Source organism: Cupressus sempervirens, chromosome 10 (assembly GCF_028749045.1).
Source record: "Cupressus sempervirens isolate cs-2001-9-10 chromosome 10, ASM2874904v1, whole genome shotgun sequence".
Classification (NCBI taxonomy): Eukaryota; Viridiplantae; Streptophyta; class Pinopsida; order Cupressales; family Cupressaceae; genus Cupressus; species Cupressus sempervirens.
Window position 1 is genome coordinate 708,809,213 of NC_143127.1, and position 21,050 is coordinate 708,830,262.

The 21,050-nt window shown below is 39.6% G+C and overlaps 1 protein-coding gene across 1 annotated transcript in view; it reads left to right on the forward strand.

Annotated features, from left to right (window-relative positions):
- The first annotated feature begins 12,972 nt into the window (after positions 1 to 12,972).
- LOC149535789 (uncharacterized) overlaps positions 12,973 to 21,050 on the forward strand; it is a 31,755-nt gene continuing 23,677 nt past the window's right edge. Inside the window, exons 1-4 of the mRNA XM_089806174.1 lie at positions 12,973 to 13,053; positions 13,178 to 13,231; positions 13,332 to 13,397; positions 13,484 to 13,623. Of these exons, the coding sequence (XP_089662300.1) occupies positions 12,973 to 13,053; positions 13,178 to 13,231; positions 13,332 to 13,397; positions 13,484 to 13,623 (341 nt within the window). The remainder of the gene's footprint in view (positions 13,054 to 13,177; positions 13,232 to 13,331; positions 13,398 to 13,483; positions 13,624 to 21,050) is intronic.

Here is a 21,050-nt window from a genome sequence, read left to right on the forward strand (position 1 = left end):
ATTTCATATTTGGAGATTTTGCTGGTCATATTTTTTTTTAAGCTCTTGACTGTATCATCATTTACTTTTATTATTACTATTACATTTCTTAGGCATACATTTGTGCCACCTTGTGTAGCTGTGGCCCATGCAAATGACCAACCATTGCAATGGAACATTGGGATTGTCTAGAGATATATAGGCAAGGTGGATACCTTCCCATCGCATTTTTCACAGGCAAACTTGCCTCTGCCTTTACAAATTCGGCAAGGGACATGAGGATATAAAACATCCAAAGATTTCACAAAAGACCCGTGTCTTGTTCCTTTCTCTGCAGAAGATCTCACAATTAGTAGACTGACATGCTGCTTCTTATTAATTCTAAACAGAGCGTATCTGTTCACATTATATAGAGAATGAAATGAAAAGGAGGTTCTCTGGCCATGGCGGATCCAAACCTCAATAATATCAACTCTGTTAATTTTTGAACCATTCTAGACATCACAAGCTGTGCAAATTAAGGTGCCTTCTCCTCTGTAAGCTTTACACAAAGGAGCATCTTTTGATTTTCTGCTGCCACTCACCAATTCTTCTCTCTGCAGCCAACCCATGCACCATCTCTCTCTGTCCTACCACCCATTTCATACAAGCAAAGTTTTTTGTGTGCCTTATATCTGCTATTGGGTTTTTGCATTATTAAAAACCATGTGCCTAACAATTCTGAAAGACTTTAATGGCTTCCAACCATTTTCTGCCACTAATTGCAAAAGCAAAATTCCTAAATTCAATGTTGTTGCATGGCATGGATATTACGCTCCTTACAAGGTATGCACTGCAAAATTGAGATACGATGCTTATCGACAATGTTGCGTATGTCTAGAGGCCGGTGGATTATTCCGATGGTTTTTGTATGTGTGGCAATACATGTAGGTTCAGATCCTGAAATGCTCAAATTGCTTAGATTTTGAATTGTTTCTTTACTTTCTATGGCATTGTTATTGTTATCGGAAGTGATCTGGGCAAGCGGCAATGGAATAAAAATAAGCGAATACTTTAAATTGGAGATTTTGCAGTGGACGAGGAGGACGATTGCGCTTTGCCATCATTTTTTTCAAATTCGTCCATATCATTATAGCTGTCAAAACTTTTTAGCATGTCAAAACCTTTTTTTTTGAGCTCTGACAGAGGCATCCTTTGCTTTTCTCATTACCTCTTGTCAACCTATTTTTGGCATGAAATCATTCATTGTCAGACAAGTGCAATATTCTATTTTAAATCTCTCTTACTCATTACAAGCTTTATTCAAATTTTTTTAGAAAAGTTTTTAAACTCTTTTTAGTATATTCTTATCTGTCAGATTTGACCTCTATCATTAATTACTAGGTTTTTTTTAGTTATATCTTTCTTAATGTTTTATTTCAAAAAAAATCTTTTTGAATCACTTCCAATCTTGAAGGCATAGTATGAGAAAAATGGGGAGATCTTTTCTTCATGACTTTATGTTCTTATTACTTTGAGGTTATATTTTTGAACCAAGGTAAATATTGTGACTTTTTATAAATTGTGACTTTCCAAAATATTAAGTATGGAAAGGTGATTATTTTCTTTAACCAATCTCTTTTCATATATTTATTCAAGTATATATGGGTGCACACATATATACCAAGATAAATATACAAGCTATTATAATTTTCATAACCATGTTTACCCTTAATGGAGTTTTATACCTGATATCTATATTTAGTTGATCTTCCTTAAATCATTGGATTATGAGTAATCTTACACATTTGCCTTCATTTTGATATTTTTATGTGCTCATAGTTGCACTTTTATGCTTTTATAACATTGTTCTATGCCATGTTGGCACTTTCTAGTTTTATACCAATGATCTACATGATTTATATGATATTTTTTCTTCGAGTTGCATAGGGAGCCAATTTTTTCAAGGATAACTATGTAGGTCCCCTCAGTATAACTGATACATAGTTTCCTTATCTGGCCCATGGAGTATCCCTCCATCCTATATTGGTATGCACTCATTTTATATGGAGTTTCCCTCCATTTGATCCTATCTGTTCCATTTTGATAGGATAATATTTTTATGGAGTTTCCCTCCATGTTGTTCCATTTTCTGTTCCTCATGAAGAGGATGTTATTATTGGAGTTTTCTCTCCAAATTTAGATGATTTGAACCAATTTGAAGGAAATATGTTGTTCTATCCTCATAATCCATTCTTTTGATTCTAATTTGATCAGCATGTCTCTCTTTTTACTTTACTTTCATATATTAATGTGATAATGATCTGCATACTTTATTGCTTAGATCATGAGTCATGCATGTTATGGATTGATCACCCATTAACTTGCAGTGGGATGATTCATTAAGTGGACTGTCTATATCCACATGATTGATGCAAGATTGATGCAAGTATCATTAGTTGGCCTTGTCTGTGGTCATTTGTGCATTAGTATAATATACTTTTCATGAGAGCATTTATCAAGCTTTTTACTCAATTTGTCCTTGTTGACAATTTTTTGAGCATATAATTTATCTTGATATCAGGTTATCTCCATTGTTTTGTGGTAACATGTTTTACTCATTGTTTCTCTATGAGAGCTTTATTATCCTTATTCAAAAGGATTTCAAATTTGCATATATGATGGCATTCTACTTGTGGATATTTGTATTGTTGTTCTTTTTTTTTCTCAGGTGATCCATCAAGGAACCTTCTTCGTTTTCCACATATGAAGATGTGTCTCTGCTTTCACTTGATCACATTCAAAGGACTCATGTACTTCTCTTGGATCTACAAATGTACCATATGGCTTGAAGACAATCAAATTACTTCATATTGAAGATTAAGTTGCAGATTTTTATAAATTATGGGTTTAATACCCTTTGATGTAATTACCCCAAGTAAAGATTAAAGGGGGGTGTTAGAAGTTGTAATCTTTCCTTGGTGTATTTATAAACCAAGGTTAGACCTCCTTTATTTATTATGATAATATATTAGGATATAAGCCAAGGTATCCTAATATATTTCTTTTTTTTCCTTTTTCCACTACATCTTATTTTGTCATCTAGTGGAATATGTGAGGACAAATATATATTGTAATTTCTAATTTTAGATTATTCCTCCTTAAGAGGAATCTCACACTTGGCCTCACACACTTATGAATGGTGGCATTCATAGACATGGGAGTTACATTATAACTCCTCTCTCTCATCTCTATTTAAGAGATGACCCTCCTCTCTCATTTCACAATGAGGTTTCTTCCTCTTCTCAAATATTGTATGAGCCATTGCTCTCTTGCTCTCTCTCTCTTTCTTCTTAGGCTTTTCATGCCTCATTCATAATGTCACAAGGGGTTTTCTTTGCTTTCCCCTTTTCAAATATCTTGTCTCATGGTGTTGAATCTTGAAGCTTTCTCTCTCCTATTTTATGGTAATATCTTTTCATGCATTTACTTACTCACTTAGATTCTTTCCTGGTATTGCTTATTTACAGATTTCTTTTTCCATTTCTAACAATATCGAACAAGAATTAGGGAGCTTGTCTAATAACCAATCCCATTGATTAGCTCTCTCTCTCTCTCTCTCTCTCTCTCTCTCTGTGTGTGTGTGTGTGTGTGTGTGTGTGTGTGGGGGGGGGGGGGGGGGGGGGATATTATGTTTGAGAGTCACCTAGGTAACTCTTTGATAAGATAAGACTCCATTATTATTAATCTTAATGACCTATTGAGGTCCAATAAATGTTGCCACTCCCCCTTTACCTCTGATAGTACCTAAAAACAAAAATGTGGCCTCGTCCCATAGAAGTTTGAGAGAGTTGAAAATGTGATACTGTGATACCTAGTAAATTTTATTTTTTGAGGGAGATAATGACTTTTTAATACATCTTATTACTGGAATTCCTAACAAGTATTTCATATTAGCCATTTCAAAACCTCTAATATTACAACTATGTGTATTCATCATCATAATTAACTTGATGTGGGAGAGGGTGGGGCTCACAATCTACTAAAACATTTCGATAGCTCTGAGTTTGTGATCTTGTTGTGTTTATCATTATTTATGACACTGTTACTTCTTTCATAGGTCATTCTTTTCTTCTTTCTAACAACCTTTATGAATCCATCTCATTTTTGTTATTGAATAGCTTATACATTTTGGGGTTTTTGAGTCTCATTAGTTTTATCTACTATATGGTGTCATTTTTTGCCATAGTTTACTTCACAAGATGTTGTTCACAATCCCTTATTTTATTTTCTCTTCTCTTTTAAATTACAAATTATTAAGCAATTTTTTTTGGGGGCATTATCCTCATTGGATTTTTCTCTTTCCACTAGAATATAGTGGTTGACAAGTAAATGAGTTACATGTCTTTAGACTCATTCCAATTAGCACGTCTAACTTTAAAATCCTCTTTAGACCAAAAAATACCTTACCACCAGAAAACTAATTTTAGATGTTGAGCCAACCAATGGTCATACTTTTCCAAATATTCAAATGATTAAATGATACACAAGGATCTATTTAAAATGTTAGCCATATCTTTTATCCTGAGTCTTGCAGCCTTATTTTCATGTTATGCCTCTGAAACATTTTGAGTTGCAACTGTGCGATCACTATTTGGTTCGCATAGTCATGATGAAGTAAGCATTAACTAGAGTTCAAGTGGTGAATACACAATTGCATTACATTCATATTTTCATAGAGCTAGTTGGCTCAACCAAGGTCAGGGTCTCGACAGGGCAGTTGCATTATTTTCACTTGATGGCAAGGTTAATTAGGTAGACTGTGGTTGAAGTTGCAATAGTACGGTAAGGGAAAAATTTCAATGCTTTAGAGATGCATTTCACATTGTTAGATCTTTTAGATCAATGGCTAGCATCCTACCGTGGCATGTTAAGAAGGAACCGTGGTTAGATTTGTGAAGCAATTTCTTTGGTTTTACTTGATCACAAAGTTAAAAGGTGAACTTTGGGTTAAGACAAAAATGATGCAAATGCGGTCAGGATCTCAATCTTTGCAAGGTTATGACAGTGAATGAAAGGTACCAAGGGAAAGTTGTGAAGCAATGATAGCCAGTTGTTTGTGGTTTCATAAGCAATAACTATTAATAAAGAAAGGTGGTGGGGAAGTTGCAAGCACGAGCAGTCAAACAAGAAACATAAAGTTGAATGCTAGTAGAGTGGTAGAATGGTAAAGGGTGAATGATTCACATGGCAAGGCCTAAGGTTTGACTCCACTTGACTAATAACACAACTAATTTGGTGCACTTTTGATAGAGGAAGCGACTCTTTGATGATAGATCTGATCTTTTTGATCTCCTACAACCACTTTCATCATTCCCCAGGTTTGATAAATGTAAAAGAACACTCCATCACCACCTATTGATCTGGGTAAGTGCACCAAGTTATGGTAACAAAAGGGGGGTAGAAGTGGACACCTTTTTCTGAAATCAGCAATTTCTGAACTTCAACAAGAGTTTGAAGATGGTTACGCTCAAAATTTTAAGATATGACAAAAACAAAAGTAGTAGTCCTTTGAATCTAGTTTCTAAACTACTATTTTTTTCCAAAATGGTTTAGTTTTAGGCCCTCAAAAAAGGGGGTCATAGAAAGAGGTAATATTTAAAATAAAATAAAATAACATAGTGCAAAGTGTGGCTCCCCTAAAATTTCAACTTTTATTTTGAAATTCTTTAATCACTCTAGTCAAAAGTTACCTAACACCATGTAGTTTATCCCAAAAGTTTTGGGTAATTTTATAATATGTATTTTTTTTAATGAGTTTTGTAAGTGGACACATCCCAAAAGTGTGAAATATCTGTGTGCTACCCCTAGAAATTATTGAAAACTAATCAAAAATTAAAACTTCTTTTTTTGAAAGTGTGTATAATGGAGTCTAGTTTCTAAAAAACTAACTTTTTGCAAAATTTGACAAATGAGCCAAAATCTACACCCCAATTAGTACATGTTGGTTTTTGAGATAATTTAGACATACATTAAAAATAAATTATAGTTGAAAGGCTTGAAATAATATGAATTTGAAATAAATTATATGGTTATATAGCTAACACTGAGATCTATAATACTATGTAACTTGATTTTACAATTCTCAACCGTAGGAAAATTTAAAGGAGAGCACAAAAGAAAAAACAAGAATTTTTTGTATGCTTGTTTCAAAACACATCTTACACCAATTTAGAGCCTCCAAACCTTTAGGTTGGATCCCCAAGGAAAATCCATGCCTTAGACTTGGTGCTATCCAATGCTTTAGATAGTGTGTGTGCACAATAGTGCATATGTTCTATAGTGCGTGAGCACTATTTAAAGGATTTTTAAATTCAAGGCTTAATAGCACATACGTGCTATAGTGAATACATGCTATTTAAACCTTTTTAAAATTCATGACTTAAATAGTGCATACACACTATAGAGTGTATGCACTATAGTGCATATACACTATTTAAGCCTTCAATTTTAATAGAGAGGATGGATAAGGAGAGAGGGAAGGAGAGAGATAGAGAGGGAGAGAGGGTAAAGAGTGAGAGAGAGAGTAGAGGTTGGGGAGAGAGTAGGGATATGATGTAGAATGATAGAGAAGAATAGAAATATATAAGGGAATGAGGAAATAATATAGAAAGAGAGAAAGTTCACATAAACTAAATAAATATTAAATAATTAAGGGAGGGGAGGGAGGGAGGGAAGGGGAGGGGGAGAGAGGGAGAGAGAGAGGGGGAGAGAGAGAGAGGGAGGGGGGAATAGAGAGGGAAGGAAGGAGGGAACAAGGGAGGGAGGTAGGTAGGGAGAGAGAGAGAGAGAGAGAGAGAGAGAGAGAGAGAGAGAGAGAGAGAGAGGGATGGGAGTTCAAAGTGTACATGGGATAGGGTGCATAGAGGGACATAGAGTAAGGAATGAGAGAGGGAGAGGGATAGAGAGGGAGGGAGGGAAGGAGGGAGAGAGGGCGAGAGAGAGAGAGAGAGAGAGAGAGAGAGAGAGAGAGAGAGAGAGAGAGAGAGAGAGAGAGAAGGGGATGGGAGTTCAAAGCATACATGGGATAGGATTCATAAAAAGAGAGGGGGACATAGAGTAGGGGATGGCGGATAGAGAGAGGGAGAGAGAGAGAGAGAGGGAGGGAGGGAGAGAGAGAGAGAGAGAGAGAGAGAGAGAGAGAGAGAGAGAGAGAGAGAGGATGGGGTAGGGAGAGAGGGAGGAGAAATAGAGAGGGAAGGAGGGTGGGAGGGAGGGAGTGAGGGAGGGAGGGAGGGAGGGAGTGAGTGAGAGAGAGAGAGAGAGAGAGAGAGAGAGAGAGTAGGGGATGGCAGTTCAAAGCATACATAGGATAGGATGCATAGAAAGAGAGAGGGACATAGAGTAGGGGATGGGAGAGGGAGAGGGAAAGAGGGAGAGGGGTATCCCATGCATAGAAAGAGAGAGGGACATAAGGTAGGGAATGAGAGAGAGAGAGAGAGAGAGAGAGAGAGAGAGAGAGAGAGAGAGAGAGAGAGAGAGATCAAAGAGTACATGGGATACGATGCATAATAAGAGAGGGAGGGACACATAGTAGGGGATGTGAGAGGGTGGGATTGGGATAGAGAGATGAGAAGGAGAGAAAGAGAGAGGAATGGTGGTTCAAAGCATACATGGAATAGGATTCACACACACACACACATATATATATAGAGAGAGAGAGAGTATTGGATGATAGAGGGAGAGGGAAGGAGGGGGAGAGATAAAGGGAGATAGAGATAGAGAGTAGGAGAGGGAGAGGGAGAGGGGGGAGGGATAGGGAGAGAGAGGGAGAGAGAAGGAGAGAGGAGGGAGAGGGATAGAGAGAGATGATAGGGAGTAGAGGATGGGGGTTCAAAGAGTACATGGGATAGGATTCATAGAAAGAGATAAAGGGATATAGATTAAGGGTTTAGGGGGAGGGGAGGGAGGGGAGGGAGGGAGGGAAGGTGGAGAGAGAGAGAGAGAGAGAGGAGGAGAGAGAGAGAGAGAGAGAGAGAGAGAGAGAGAGAGAGAGAGAGAGAGAGAGAGAGTGTATGAGATAGGATGAAAAGAAAGAGAGGATGGGGTAAGGAGAGGGGGGGAGAGAGAGAGAGAGAGAGAGAGAGAGTATAGGATGATAGAGGGAGAGGGAGGGAGGGGGAGAGAGAGGGAGAGAGATAGAGAGGGGGAGAGAGAAAGGGAAAGGGAGGGGGAGAGAGAGAGAGAGAGAGAGAGAGAGAGAGAGAGGAGAGAGAGAGAGAGAGAGAGAGAGAGAGGATGGCATAGGGAGGGAGAGGAGAAATGAGGAGAGAGGGAGAGAGAAATGGAGAGGGAAGGAGAGAGGGAGTGAAGGAAGGAGGGAGGGGAGTGAGAGAGAGAGAGAGAGAGTTGGGGAAGGGAGTTCAAAGCATACGTGGGATAGGATTCATATAAAGAGAGAGAGAGAGAGAGAGAGAGAGAGAGAGAGAGAGGATGGCATAGGGAGGGGAGAGGAGAAATGAGGAGAGAGGGAGAGAGAAATGGAGAGGGAAGGAGAGAGGGAGCGAAGGAAGGAGGGAGGGAGTGAGAGAGAGAGAGAGAGTTGGGGAAGGGAGTTCAAAGCATACGTGGGATAGGATTCATATAAAGAGAGAGGGACATAGAGAGAGAGAGAGAGAGAGAGAGAGAGAGAGAAGAGAGAGAGAGAGAGAGAGAGAGAGAGAGAGAAGCAGATAGGAAAGAGAGAGGGTGAGATTGATAGGGAGTAGAGGATGGGGTTCCAAAGAGTACATGGAATAGGATGCATAGAAAGAGAGAGAGGGACACAAAGTAGGGGATGAGAGTGGGATAGGGAGAGAGAGAGAGGGGGGGGTAGGGGAGAGAGTAGAGGATGGGGGGTCAAAGGGTACATGGGATATGATACATAGAAAGAGAGGGAGGGACACACAATAGGAGATGTGAGAGGGTGGGGATTGGGATAGAGAGAGGGAGAGAGAGATTGATAGGGAGCAGAGGATGGGGTTCCAAGAGTACATGTGATAGGGATTCATAGAAAGAAAGAAAGGGACATAGATTAGGGGGTGGGAGAGAGAGAGAGAGAGAGAGAGAGAGAGAGAGGGGGGGGGGGGGTGAGGGAAAGAGTATGAAATAGGATGCAAATAAAGAGAGAGGATGGGGGAGGGAGGGAGAGAGAGAGAGAGGATGAAGTAGGGAGAGAGGGAGGGAGAAATGGAGAGAGGGGAATGTTGAGGAAGGAAAGAGGGAGAGGGAGAGAGAGAGCAAGAGAGAGAGGGAGAGAGGGAGAGGAAAGGGAGAGTGAGGAAGGAAGGGAGGGAGGGAGGGAGGGAGGGAAGGAGAGAGAGAGAGAGAGAGAGAGAGAGAGAGAGAGAGAGAGAGAGAGAGAGAGTAGTGGATGATAGAGGGAGGGAGAGAGAGAGAGAGAGAGAGAGAGAGTGTGTGTGTGTGAGAGAGAGATAGATAGAGAGAGAGGAATGTGGGTTCAAAGAGTATGTGGGATCAGATGTATATAAAGAGAGAGAGAGGGGGGAGAGGGAGGAGGGAAAGAGTACATGATAGGAAGCAAAGAGAGGATAAGGTGGGGAGAGAGGGAGGGAGAAATTGAGAGAGAGGATGGAGGGAGAGAGAGGGGGGATAGAGAGAGTAGGGGTTCTATTGTTGTATGTGATTTTCAATAGTGCATATGTGCTATATAGCGCACATGTGCTATTGAGAATTACATTTCTCCATAGTTTGTGCATGCTTTAGCATGCATGTCATATTGAGAAATCCATTTTTTCATAGCGTGTATACACTATAGCATGCACGCGCTATGGCTTGGGCTCAACAAGCCTATGCTGAGGGCCATAGTGCATGTGTGCTATTGGAAATTTTGAAGAAAAAAAAGTGTCATCTTTTTGGCACCACAACTTGGTGCATTTTCCCATCCATTTACTGAGTCAAAAGTTAATGGCCATTCCTGACCTATCAGAGCTTCTTGTGGTGGACAAATGAATTTCTAGCATCTAGTTTTGTATCATGATTAGATATTTTCCAGATTTGTAATAGTGGTTGGATGTAGTGGTTGTGAAGTGACTCCTAGTTAGATATATCTAGTTATGCTTAAGCTATAAAAGCACATTTTGGTATTTCTTCTAGGTCTAGTTGATTCTTTTATGTTTTCCTTGGCATATGTTGCATGCACATTGTAAATTCCCTTTTCCTTTGAGCTATTCATGATATTTTGCCTTATCTCTTTCAACCATTAATGTACTATGCAAGATCTATTTGCCTCTCTTTAGTGTCTTGTGGCTATCTACAATTTGCATGATTGTATCTCTTTTGACCTATGAATGATATATAAGTGAACTCTCTTCTTCCTTCTGTTATTCATGTTGGTTGTCTAATCTACATGTGGTTTTCGGATTTAAACAAGTTAGGATTTGTATATCTTTGATATCGTAATAGTTCAAGTGTGCATATATGGGCAGAGGTAGGATTGAACACTTTATTTTGGTGCATCACCTCCTTAGAATAGATTAGGTAGTTGCTTTCATGTATTCCTTCTCCCTTTTCCTCTTCAAGTGTAGTTTAGGTGCATCCTGATAGTGAATGAAGTTGGCCTTCTCTGGAGACTCAACCTCATAGCTCAAGTCCCACAACTTGGAAGTTGTTTCCATATTTCACAAGGTTTTCCTCAGCTAAAAACTCTGGACAAGGGTGCAAGCTTTTGTGACAATAGTTTCTTCCTGAGCCTAATTTGCAATTATCCTCATTATTATCAATCTTATTGCCAAGATTAACATTAGTTCCCTAAATCTAAATAATCATATTCTTGTCGCAATCGAGATGCCCCAAAATAGAGATAGGATTTTTCTTACTAAAAAATTCATGAATATTTTTTTAACATGGAAAATCCCTTATGTTATGGCCATTAAATTTGCAATGGAAAAATTCTCTCAAATGCACTAAATTCATGACATTCAACCTATATGAATCACTTTAATTTTGATAGAGTTTTCTTCCAAAAGAACCACTTTAGGGTTCAATTTAATCAAGTTGTGGGCATTAAAATGGGGCAAGGTAATTTTAGGCTCTTCAATCTATAATACAGAACCTAGTGGCTTAAGAATAAGATGAATAAATTGCCATAATTTAGGTGGGAATCCCTTGAGTTCTATCTAGAAAGGTGAATTTTGGGACAAGAAATTGTTGGCATTATTCTTGGGAGACAAAAGAAGAGCTTTAAACAAAGTTTTCCTTGCATTTGAATATCCACTTTTAAGGACTTTTTCCTATATTTCATGGGTTTTTAAGAACATAAAAAATAAACCTTTTTGTGTTACCCAATAGAAATAACAAATGATTCTTAATTTATTTCCCCAAGTGCTATTAATCCAATCATGGGCATATGCACCCAGTTGTGGTGCCAAAAAGGTGACAACAAATTTTTTTTTTTCCTATTTTAAATAGCGCGTGCGCGCTATAGCGCATACACGCTTTCTAAAAAATAAAAAGTATGTATGATGGGCTGCAAACCCGCAACCCATCATTTTCATTACCATTTTCTTTTACTCTTACAACGAGCAGCGCATACGCGAGTTGAAGACTCAACATTTGCACCACCATTTGCCAAAATGCCTCCTCGTCGACGAAATCCAAGACCACAAGCGTACCCACGATGACGCCATAAGTGATATAAACCTAACTTTGCATTGTTTGATATATTTTTCATATTGTTTTGTAAGTTTTTTATATTCTTTTGTAGGGTTTTTACAAATTTCATTTAGATTTGTTTATTTATTTGAATTTCAATTGATTTTTTATCAGGAAATGTTCATAATCAACCAGAAAATCCACAAGAACATCAAAACCCTCAAGAACCCCAAAACTAAAACCCTCCTCAAGAAGAAAAAATTCCACAACCTGAACCAATTGCAAGACCTCCACCAGGCACACAAGAAAATCTAAGAAATGAAATAGAGAGAGGCAAAATTGAATTATAAGGAATCATTGTTCGGTTGAAAGAATCCGGACAAACCAATCCAATGAGGGCTCAATTGGCATCATCCCTCGAATCCATTAACACTCAGATAGCCTCAGTTAGTGGTCAGTTAGATATTTTGCGGGCTAAGAGGGATGAACAAAAAAGATTTTATGCAAATAAATTGTCATATGAAGATGTTAAAAAAAAGGAAATACCAAAAAGTAGTATATGTGCATTATTTAGAAAACTCGGTGAGCAAAATAGTGTTAGAGAGGGTACTAAACGATTCCCCATCCATTGGTGCATACATGATGCTATTAGAAATAATTTTTGGGATAGATGGTGGATGGTTTTTGATGCCCCTCCTTGCAACAATCACGAGGTCCCCATGTATTTTTTGAAGAAATTATATTGTGAGTTTGTCCTTGGGAGATCCCTAATTATTTTGATATGTTAGACTCCCAGGGTAGAGGTGGGGGGTCATCATTTGAGAGGCTCGAAGCACGTTGTGACCCTAATGTAGTTAGGGCACCCGTGGTCCATCCACAGCGTGAGCATGTGATTATTCCTTTAGTTGTGAAGGAACATGTAGAGGCCAGCACTCTAGGGACCATTAATGCTTTGACACAGACCCTCATCCATTCCACAAGCCCATTAGTTGAGGGGGAACCTTCTATACGTCGTGGTCACATGTGCACTTCAAGTGGATCCCTATGCACATTTGGCACTCATGTCGGAGATGGTGTAGATGATGGGCTTGTCACTGATTAGTTCCTGAATGAGACATTTGTCATTGACACACAGGTAAATTACTAATTTGATCACATTTCATACATATAGTGAATGATTAATTAATTAGGATTTATTGACATTGTTCATAATTTAGGGTCAAAGTGTTCCTGGGCCTAGCAGTGATCCTCCAAGCCCATTTTTTGTCCCTTCGACGAGTCCTGAGGTATGTATCAATTTAATCATTTTAATTAATACATATATTTATTACATAATCATATTAAGGATTGACCAAAAAAAATATGCATGTGCATCAGTTCTCCATAGGAACCTCAACCTTTACCACAGATGCAGAGCAGAGACATCATACGAGCTTCACACAGGTACAGTTGTTTCATGTTAATTTAATTCATTTGATTATATTTATTCCATGTTTCATGTTAGATATAACGTGTATTGTATGACGTGCAGCTCATGATGTCGGACACACCTCCTCATCTGTGACAGTCTGTTGATAGTGGAGTGGCCGCAGCTGTGGCTAGCTCACAGCCACTGACGGAGGTATGAAAGAATTTTCTTCATTTTAGTTGTTGTTTATAATAGTTAATCTCAAAATTTCTAATGTTATTTATAAGTGATTATATTTATTGAATTGTTGTAGGGTCTTGTCACGCCTGATCGTCCACGAGCATTTGAGGTGGACTTACAGAGTGACTATTTGTTGGCGGTAAGAAAATAATTGATTTTATGAGTACATATATTTGATTTCAACGTATAATAAATATTGATTCATATCTACTTTCTTTGTATTAGTTGGACCTGGAGAAGAGCCTCAAAAAGAGGTCAAGTGAGCGTGTCAGGAAGGCCCCGTCATCTCCACTATCTCCCTCCACACGACGGCAGAGGACATCGAGAGACTTGTTTCCTTCCCCTCGTGGGAAGGAAAAGATGCAGTTGAGATATTTGATACATATATATAGAGACTTGTTTCCTTCCCCATGTATATATATAAGCATCTGAGAGACATATTTGATACACATTTGATGTACATATGACATTCTATATTTGATGTATGACATTATTGGTTAATATATGATATGTTTGTTCATATACGACATTATTGGTTATCATAATATATTATGTGTTTGTTAATGTATATGACATTATTGGTTATCATTTTATATTATATGTTTGTTCATGTATGACGTTAAATTAGATATGTTTGTGTATGACATTAAATTAGATATGTGCATGTATGAAATTAAATTCAATTGCTAGAGAGTTTCCATTATGTCTACCAACTAGTAGATGTTCTTTTTTGCTTTATTAGTATTTCTCAAAAACTGCAAAGAAGCTGTTTCTGGTAGTATCTACTATAGTCCTACTCAAATATGTTTTCAAAAATACTTAGTATGGCAAATAAATGTCTATGGAAAGCTTGTCAAATAGGATATTAAAGAACTAAATGTGGATAGTCATTAGTACCCATCAATAAGAACACAAACATCTTTCTCAAGCAAGCCATATGACATTAGCAAGTAATTTATAAATCTCCTTTGCAAATAACTAGAAGATGCTATGAATCTTAATACAGAGTTAATCATGAACTCATTATTCCATCCAAGAAGCATATATCACCCTAAGCCAATTAATCGACAGGATAAAAATTAATTCAATTTCAACAAAATTTTGAGTATAACAAGCATCTTAGGGATTCTTACAAGAATTAACACGATGTTCACAAGAGCATTACAAGTTCTTCTAATGCTATTTCACATATTGTAATCATATTCAATTTTGAATGGCCATTTGTGTTACAAGCATAAATGTTCTTTAAGGTCTTTTAATTCTAGACATGAATTTTATTATGAAGCTTTTTTATGACAACCCACTCAATTCATGAATTGTTGTTCCACATTATGCTAATTTGACTTTCATTGGTTGATTTGGGTCTAGACATGACGTTATTCACTACCTTTTTTATATATTATTTTTTTGTAGTGAGGTTCTGGCCTGAATGAATGTATTAATCATCAAAGTTGTGAACCTTGGTCGAGATCCTTACAAATATATTTTCAAATTGGACCTCAAATAGTTTTCTCAGTCACCCCCTGTACATAGATACTGAAATTGTAGTTAATTACAAAATTAATACTAAATTAACTCAAGTTTAATTGAGAAGTATTATGTACCTCAATAGGCTAGATTATTATTGATCGGGAAGCTTTATCTTAGAGCAGTTGGTTTCCTAAATTTTTAGTGCAATGACAATCTTATGGAATGTGGAATTAGGTCTGCTAGCCAAGGAACGTTCTTTAAAAGGTAGAGGAAACTCAAGACTCACATGTTTCCAATCAATATAAATGTTTAAATCGCTTCTCTAATTTTTTCTATTTATGATCTTCTTCAAACTTAACTTTCTAAATGCATTGATGGGGAAATAAAGATCTTCTAGGAACTAAAGGCTAATCATGTTTAATACTTACAATTCTCTGTTTTTATCTAATAATTTAAAAAAGATTGTACAAGTGTTTTCAAAGAGCAACACTTGTCACTAACATCATAAGAAGGAATATCCAAGGAGTCTTACCATTGATCCCTCACCACCAAATTCAAGAGAAAACAAAATTCCACTACTAAAGAGATAGTAACAATGATCATCCCTAGTCTCTCCCTTATCACAAAATGATTACCATCAAAATTTGCATTTCCAATTGCGTCATGTGCGTTTAAGTGATAGTAACATTTTCACTCTCTTACCTAATGTCTCCCATTTCTGAAACTCCTGGGGAAGGGCAAGGCCATCTTCTCAGTACTTCAAAATACAACAAGTTCCATTTTTTCACATATTGATAATCGTTGACTTAAAGTATAGTCGAAGTATTGACAGCCCATAGATATGCCCCATCAAAGATCACAACCCTGTGGCATTTAGTAACCCTTAGGGACATTCTGGTTCAGCGTGCCTGAGAACGTTCGAGCACTGAAGGGGATAGGAAGAGGTTGGGGATAGGGTTTACCCAGCCACCTAGAGCTAATGGAGCAGACAGTTTGATCCCATGATGAAAGATGAGAGAGATTTGGCAGTTGGCAACTTTGTACTGGCCAACACTACAAGTTTCAGCATCACCCGAGATGGCATTATAGAATGAAAATGGAATGTGATCTCCAAAAAGTGAGAGAGATTATTGTATGTCTCTGCAACACAGTCCTGTAGGAACTGGAATCCCATCCATACCTTGCACGAGCTCCGAGATATGCCCCATCAAAGATCGTAGCCCTATGGCATTTAGTGACCCTTGGGGACATTTCGGATTGGCGTGCCTGAGAACGTTCGAGCACTGAAGGGGATAGGACGAGGTTGGGGATAGGGTTTACCCAGCCACCCGGAGCTAACGGAGCAGACAATTCGATCCCACGACAAAAGGTGAGAGAGATTTGGCAGTTGGCAACTTTGAACTGGCCCACACTGCAAGTTTTAGCATCACCCGAGATGGCGTTGTAAAATGAAAATAGAATGTGATCTCCAAAAAGCGAGAGAGGTTATTGTAGGTCTCCGCAACACGGTCTTGTAGGAACTAGAATCACATCCATACCTCGCACAAGCTCTGAGATATGCCCCGTCAAAGATCGCAGCCCTATGGCATTTAGTGACCCTTGGGGACATTCTGGATTGGCGTGCCTGAGAACGTTCGAGCACTAAAGGGGATAGGATGAGGTTGGGGATAGGGTTTACCTGGCCACTCGGAGCTAACAGAGCAGACAGTTCGATCCCACGATGAAAGGTGAGAGAGATTTGGCAATTGGCAACTTTGTACTGGCCCACACTGCAAGTTTCAGCATCACCCGAGATGGCATTGTAAAAAAAAATGAAGTGTGATCTCCAAAAAGTGAGAGATTTTATTGTAGGTCTCCACAACATGGTCCTAGAGGAACTAGAATTGCATCCATACCTCGCACAAGCTCCGAGATATGCCCCGTCAAAGATCGCAGCCCTATGGCATTTAGTGACCCTTAGGGACATTCTGGTTCAGTGTGCCTGAGAACGTTCGAGCACTGAAGGGGATAGGAAGAGGTTGGGGATAAGGTTTACTCAGCCAATCAGAGCTAATGGAGCAGACAGTTTGATCCCACAACGAAAGATGAGAGAGATTTGGCAGTTGGCAACTTTGTACTGGCCAACACTACAAGTTTCAACATCACACGAGATGGCATTGTAGAATGAAAATGGAATGTGATCTCCAAAAAGTGAGAGAGGTTATTATATGTCTCTGCAACACAGTCCTGTAGGAATTGGAATCTCATCCATATCTTGCACGAGCTCCGAGATATGCCCCGTCAAAGATCGCAGCCCTGTGGCATTTAGTGACCCTTAGGGACATTGTGGTTCGGGGTGCATGAGAACATTCAAGCATTGAAGGGGACAAGACAAGGTTGGGGATAGGTTTTACCCGGCCACTCGGAGCTAATGGAGCAGACAAATTGATCCCACGATGAAAGATGAGAGAGATTTGGCAGTTGGCAACTTTGTACTGGCCAACACTACAAGTTTCAGTATCACCCGAGATGGTGTTGTAAAATGAAAACAGAATGTGATCTCCAAAAAGTGAGAGAGGTTATTGTAGGTCTCCACAACACGGTCCTGTAGGAATTGGAATCACATGCATACCTTGCACGAGTTCTGAGATATGTCTCGTCAAAGATCATAGTCCTGTGGCATTTAGTGACCCTTGGGGACATTCTGGATTGGCGTTCCTAAGAACGTTCAAGCACTAAAGGGGATAGGACGAGGTTGGGGATAGGGTTTACTCGGCCACTTGGAGCTAACAGAGCAGACAGTTCAATCCCACGATGAAAGGTGAGAGAGATTTGGCAGTTGGCGACTTTGAACTGGCCCACACTACAAGTTTCAGCATCACCCGAGATGGTGTTGTAAAATGAAAACAGAATGTGATCTCCAAAAAGTGAGAGAGGTTATTGTAGATCTCCGCAACACGGTCCTGTAGGAACTAGAATCACATCTATACCTCGCACAAGCTCTGAGATATGCCCCGTCAAAGATCGCAGCCCTATGGCATTTAGTGACCCTTGGGGACATTCTAGATTGGCGTGCCTGAGAACATTCAAGCACTGAAGGGGACAAGACAAGGTTGGGGATAGGTTTTACCCGGCCACCCGGAGCTAATGGAGCAGACATTTTGATCCCACGACGAAAGGTGAGAGAGATTTGGCAGTTGGCAACTTTGAACTGGCCTACACTACAAGTTTCAGCATCACCCGAGATGGCATTGTAAAATGAAAACATAATGTGATCTCCAAAAAGTGAGAGAGGTTATTGTAGGTCTCCGCAACACGGTCTTGTAGGAACTAGAATCGCATCCATACCTCACACAAGCTCCGAGATATGCCCCGTCAAAGATTGCAGCCCTATGGCATTTAGTGACCCTTGGGGACATTCCGGATTGGCGTGCCTGAGAATGTTCAAGCACTAAAGGGGATAGGATGAGGTTGGGGATAGGGTTTACCCAGCCACTCAGAGCTAACAGAGCAGACAGTTTGATCCCACGACGAAAGGTGAGAGATTTGGCAGTTGGCAACTTTGTACTGGCCCACACTGCAAGTTTTAGCATCACCCGAGATGGCATTGTAAAAAAAAAATGAAGTGTGATCTCCAAAAAGTGAGAGAGGTTATTGTAGGTCTCCGCAACACGGTCCTGTAGGAACTAGAATCGTATCCATACCTTGCACAAGCTCCAAGATATGCCCCGTCAAAGATCGCAGCCCTGTGGCATTTAGTGACCCTTAGGGACATTCTGGTTCAGCGTGCCTGAGAACGTTCGAGCACTGAAGGGGATGGGAAGAGGTTGGGGATAAGGTTTTCTCGGCCACTCGAAGCTAATGGAGCAGACAGTTTGATCCCACGATGAAAGATGAGAGAGATTTGGCAGTTGGCAACTTTGTACTGGCCAACACTACAAGTTTCAGCATCACCCAAGATGGCATTGTAGAATGAAAACAGAATGTGATCTCCAAAAAGTGAGAGAGGTTATTGTATGTCTCTGCAACACAGTCCTATAGGAATTGGAATCTCATCCATATCTTGCATGAGCTCTGAGATATACCCCGTCAAAGATCGCAGCCCTGTGGCATTTAGTGACCCTTAGGGACATTCTAGTTCGGCGTGCCTGAGAATATTCAAGCATTGAAGGGGACAAGACAAGGTTGGGGATAGGTTTTACCCGGCCACTTGGAGCTAATGGAGCAGACAGTTTGATCCCACGACGAAAGATGAGAGAGATTTGACAGTTGGCAACTTTGTACTGGCCAACACTACAAGTTTCAGCATCACCCGAGATGGTGTTGTAAAATGAAAATAGAATGTGATCTCCAAAAAGAGAGAGAGGTTATTTTAGGTCTCTACAACATGGTCTTGTAGGAACTGGAATTGCATCCATACCTTGCACAAGCTCCGAGATATGTCTCGTCAAAGATCGCAACCCTGTGGCATTTAGTGACCCTTGGGGACATTCTGGATTGGCGTGCCTGAGAATGTTTGAGCACTAAAGGGGATAGGACGAGGTTGGGGATAGGGTTTACTTGGCCACCCAGAGCTAACGGAGCAGACAGTTCGATCCCATGACGAAAGGTGAGAGAGATTTGGCAGTTGGCAACTTTGAACTGGCCAACACTACAAGTTTCAACATCACCTGAGATGGTGTTGTAAAATGAAAACAGAATGTGATCTCCAAAAAGTGAGAGAGGTTATTGTAGGTCTCTGCAACATGGTCCTGTTGGAACTAGAATCACATCCATACCTTGCACAAGCTCTGAGATATGCCTCATCAAAGATCGCAGCCCTATGGCATTTAGTGACCCTTGGGGACATTCCAGATTGGTGTGTCTGAGAACGTTCAAGCACTGAAGGGGATAGGACGAGGGTGGGGATAGGGTTTACCTGGCCACCCGGAGCTAGCGGAGAAAACATTTCGATCCCACAACGAAAGGTGAGAGAGATTTGGCAGTTGGCAACTTTGAACTGGCCCACACTGCAAGTTTCAGCATCACCCAAGATGGCATTGTAAAACAAAAATGGAGTGTGATCTCCAAAAAGTGAGTTTATTGTAGGTCTTCGCAACATGGTCCTTTAGGAACTAGAATAGCATCCATACCTCGCACGAGCTCCAAGATATGCCCCGTCAAAGATCGCAGCCCTATGGCATTTAGTGACCCTTGGGGACATTCTGGATTGGCGTGCCTAAGAATGTTTGAGCACTGAAGGGGATAGGACGAGGTTGGGGATAGGGTTTACCCGACCACACAGAGCTAACAGAGTAGACAGTTCGATCCCATGAGGAAAGGTGAGAGAGATTTGGCAGTTGGCAACTTTGTACTAGCCGACATTGCAAGTTTCAACATCACCCGAGATGGCGTCGTAAAATGAAAATGAAGTGTGATCTCCAAAAAGTGAGAGAGGTTATTGTAGGTCTCCAAAAAGAGTGTTTAAAAATGCAAAAACAGCGGGGGGTCCTTTGTATGGTTTGGGAGTTTGACCATTAAAACTAGAAATTGTCCTAGTAGTAAGTGCTGGTAATAGTTTTGAAATTTGATTGTTGAGTGTTGAGAAACCTCAAGTTTGGGATTTTTCTTGTTGGTTTGAGTCTATAATAACCATTTCCATATGAAAAGTCAAGTGTTGAAACCATTTAAGAAGTATTTGCATAGTTTTCCCTAAAATTTGAGTGCATAAAAAGGGGTATGTGATTGCTCCCAAGGTGGATTTAGTGTTTTCTCCAAAAAAGAGTTGCATTTTATGTTTGAAGTCATCTAATATAACCAAAGTGAAGGTGGTTGAACAATTTTGGGGTTCTAGAGACATTGCAAAGTAAGAGTTCTAGAAAGCCCTAGGGTAAAGGGGCTAGAAAGGAGGGTTTTGTAAAAACCATTATAAAGTTGATCATGAGACCAAAAAAATAAAAGAATCCTTGCATTTGAGTCATTTCTTAAGACTTTTTTGGGTCATGGGAGTTCCAAAAGTCAAGGGATTGTGAGTTGCTTTGTAAATGGCCTCAAACTAGGCCTAGTTGGCAGACTGAAATAGCCAGTTTTGAGTGATATTTTACAAAACAAGTGTAGTTGGTTTTGGAGTATATTTTAGAGTGAGGAAAAGGGTATTTTAATCACCCAATAGTTTAGGACTGGCAAGGGCTAGTTGGAACAAGCCTAGAAGAGGCAAAATTGAGAAAGTGTAAGAGATGAGTTGCAAGAAACAACTACTGTAGATGATACAAATATTGACGAGTTGTAAAGCGAGGGGGAGGAAATCACTATTGAATCCTTCATAAAAATCAATGGCTTATTAGATGAACCAATTAACACTTTG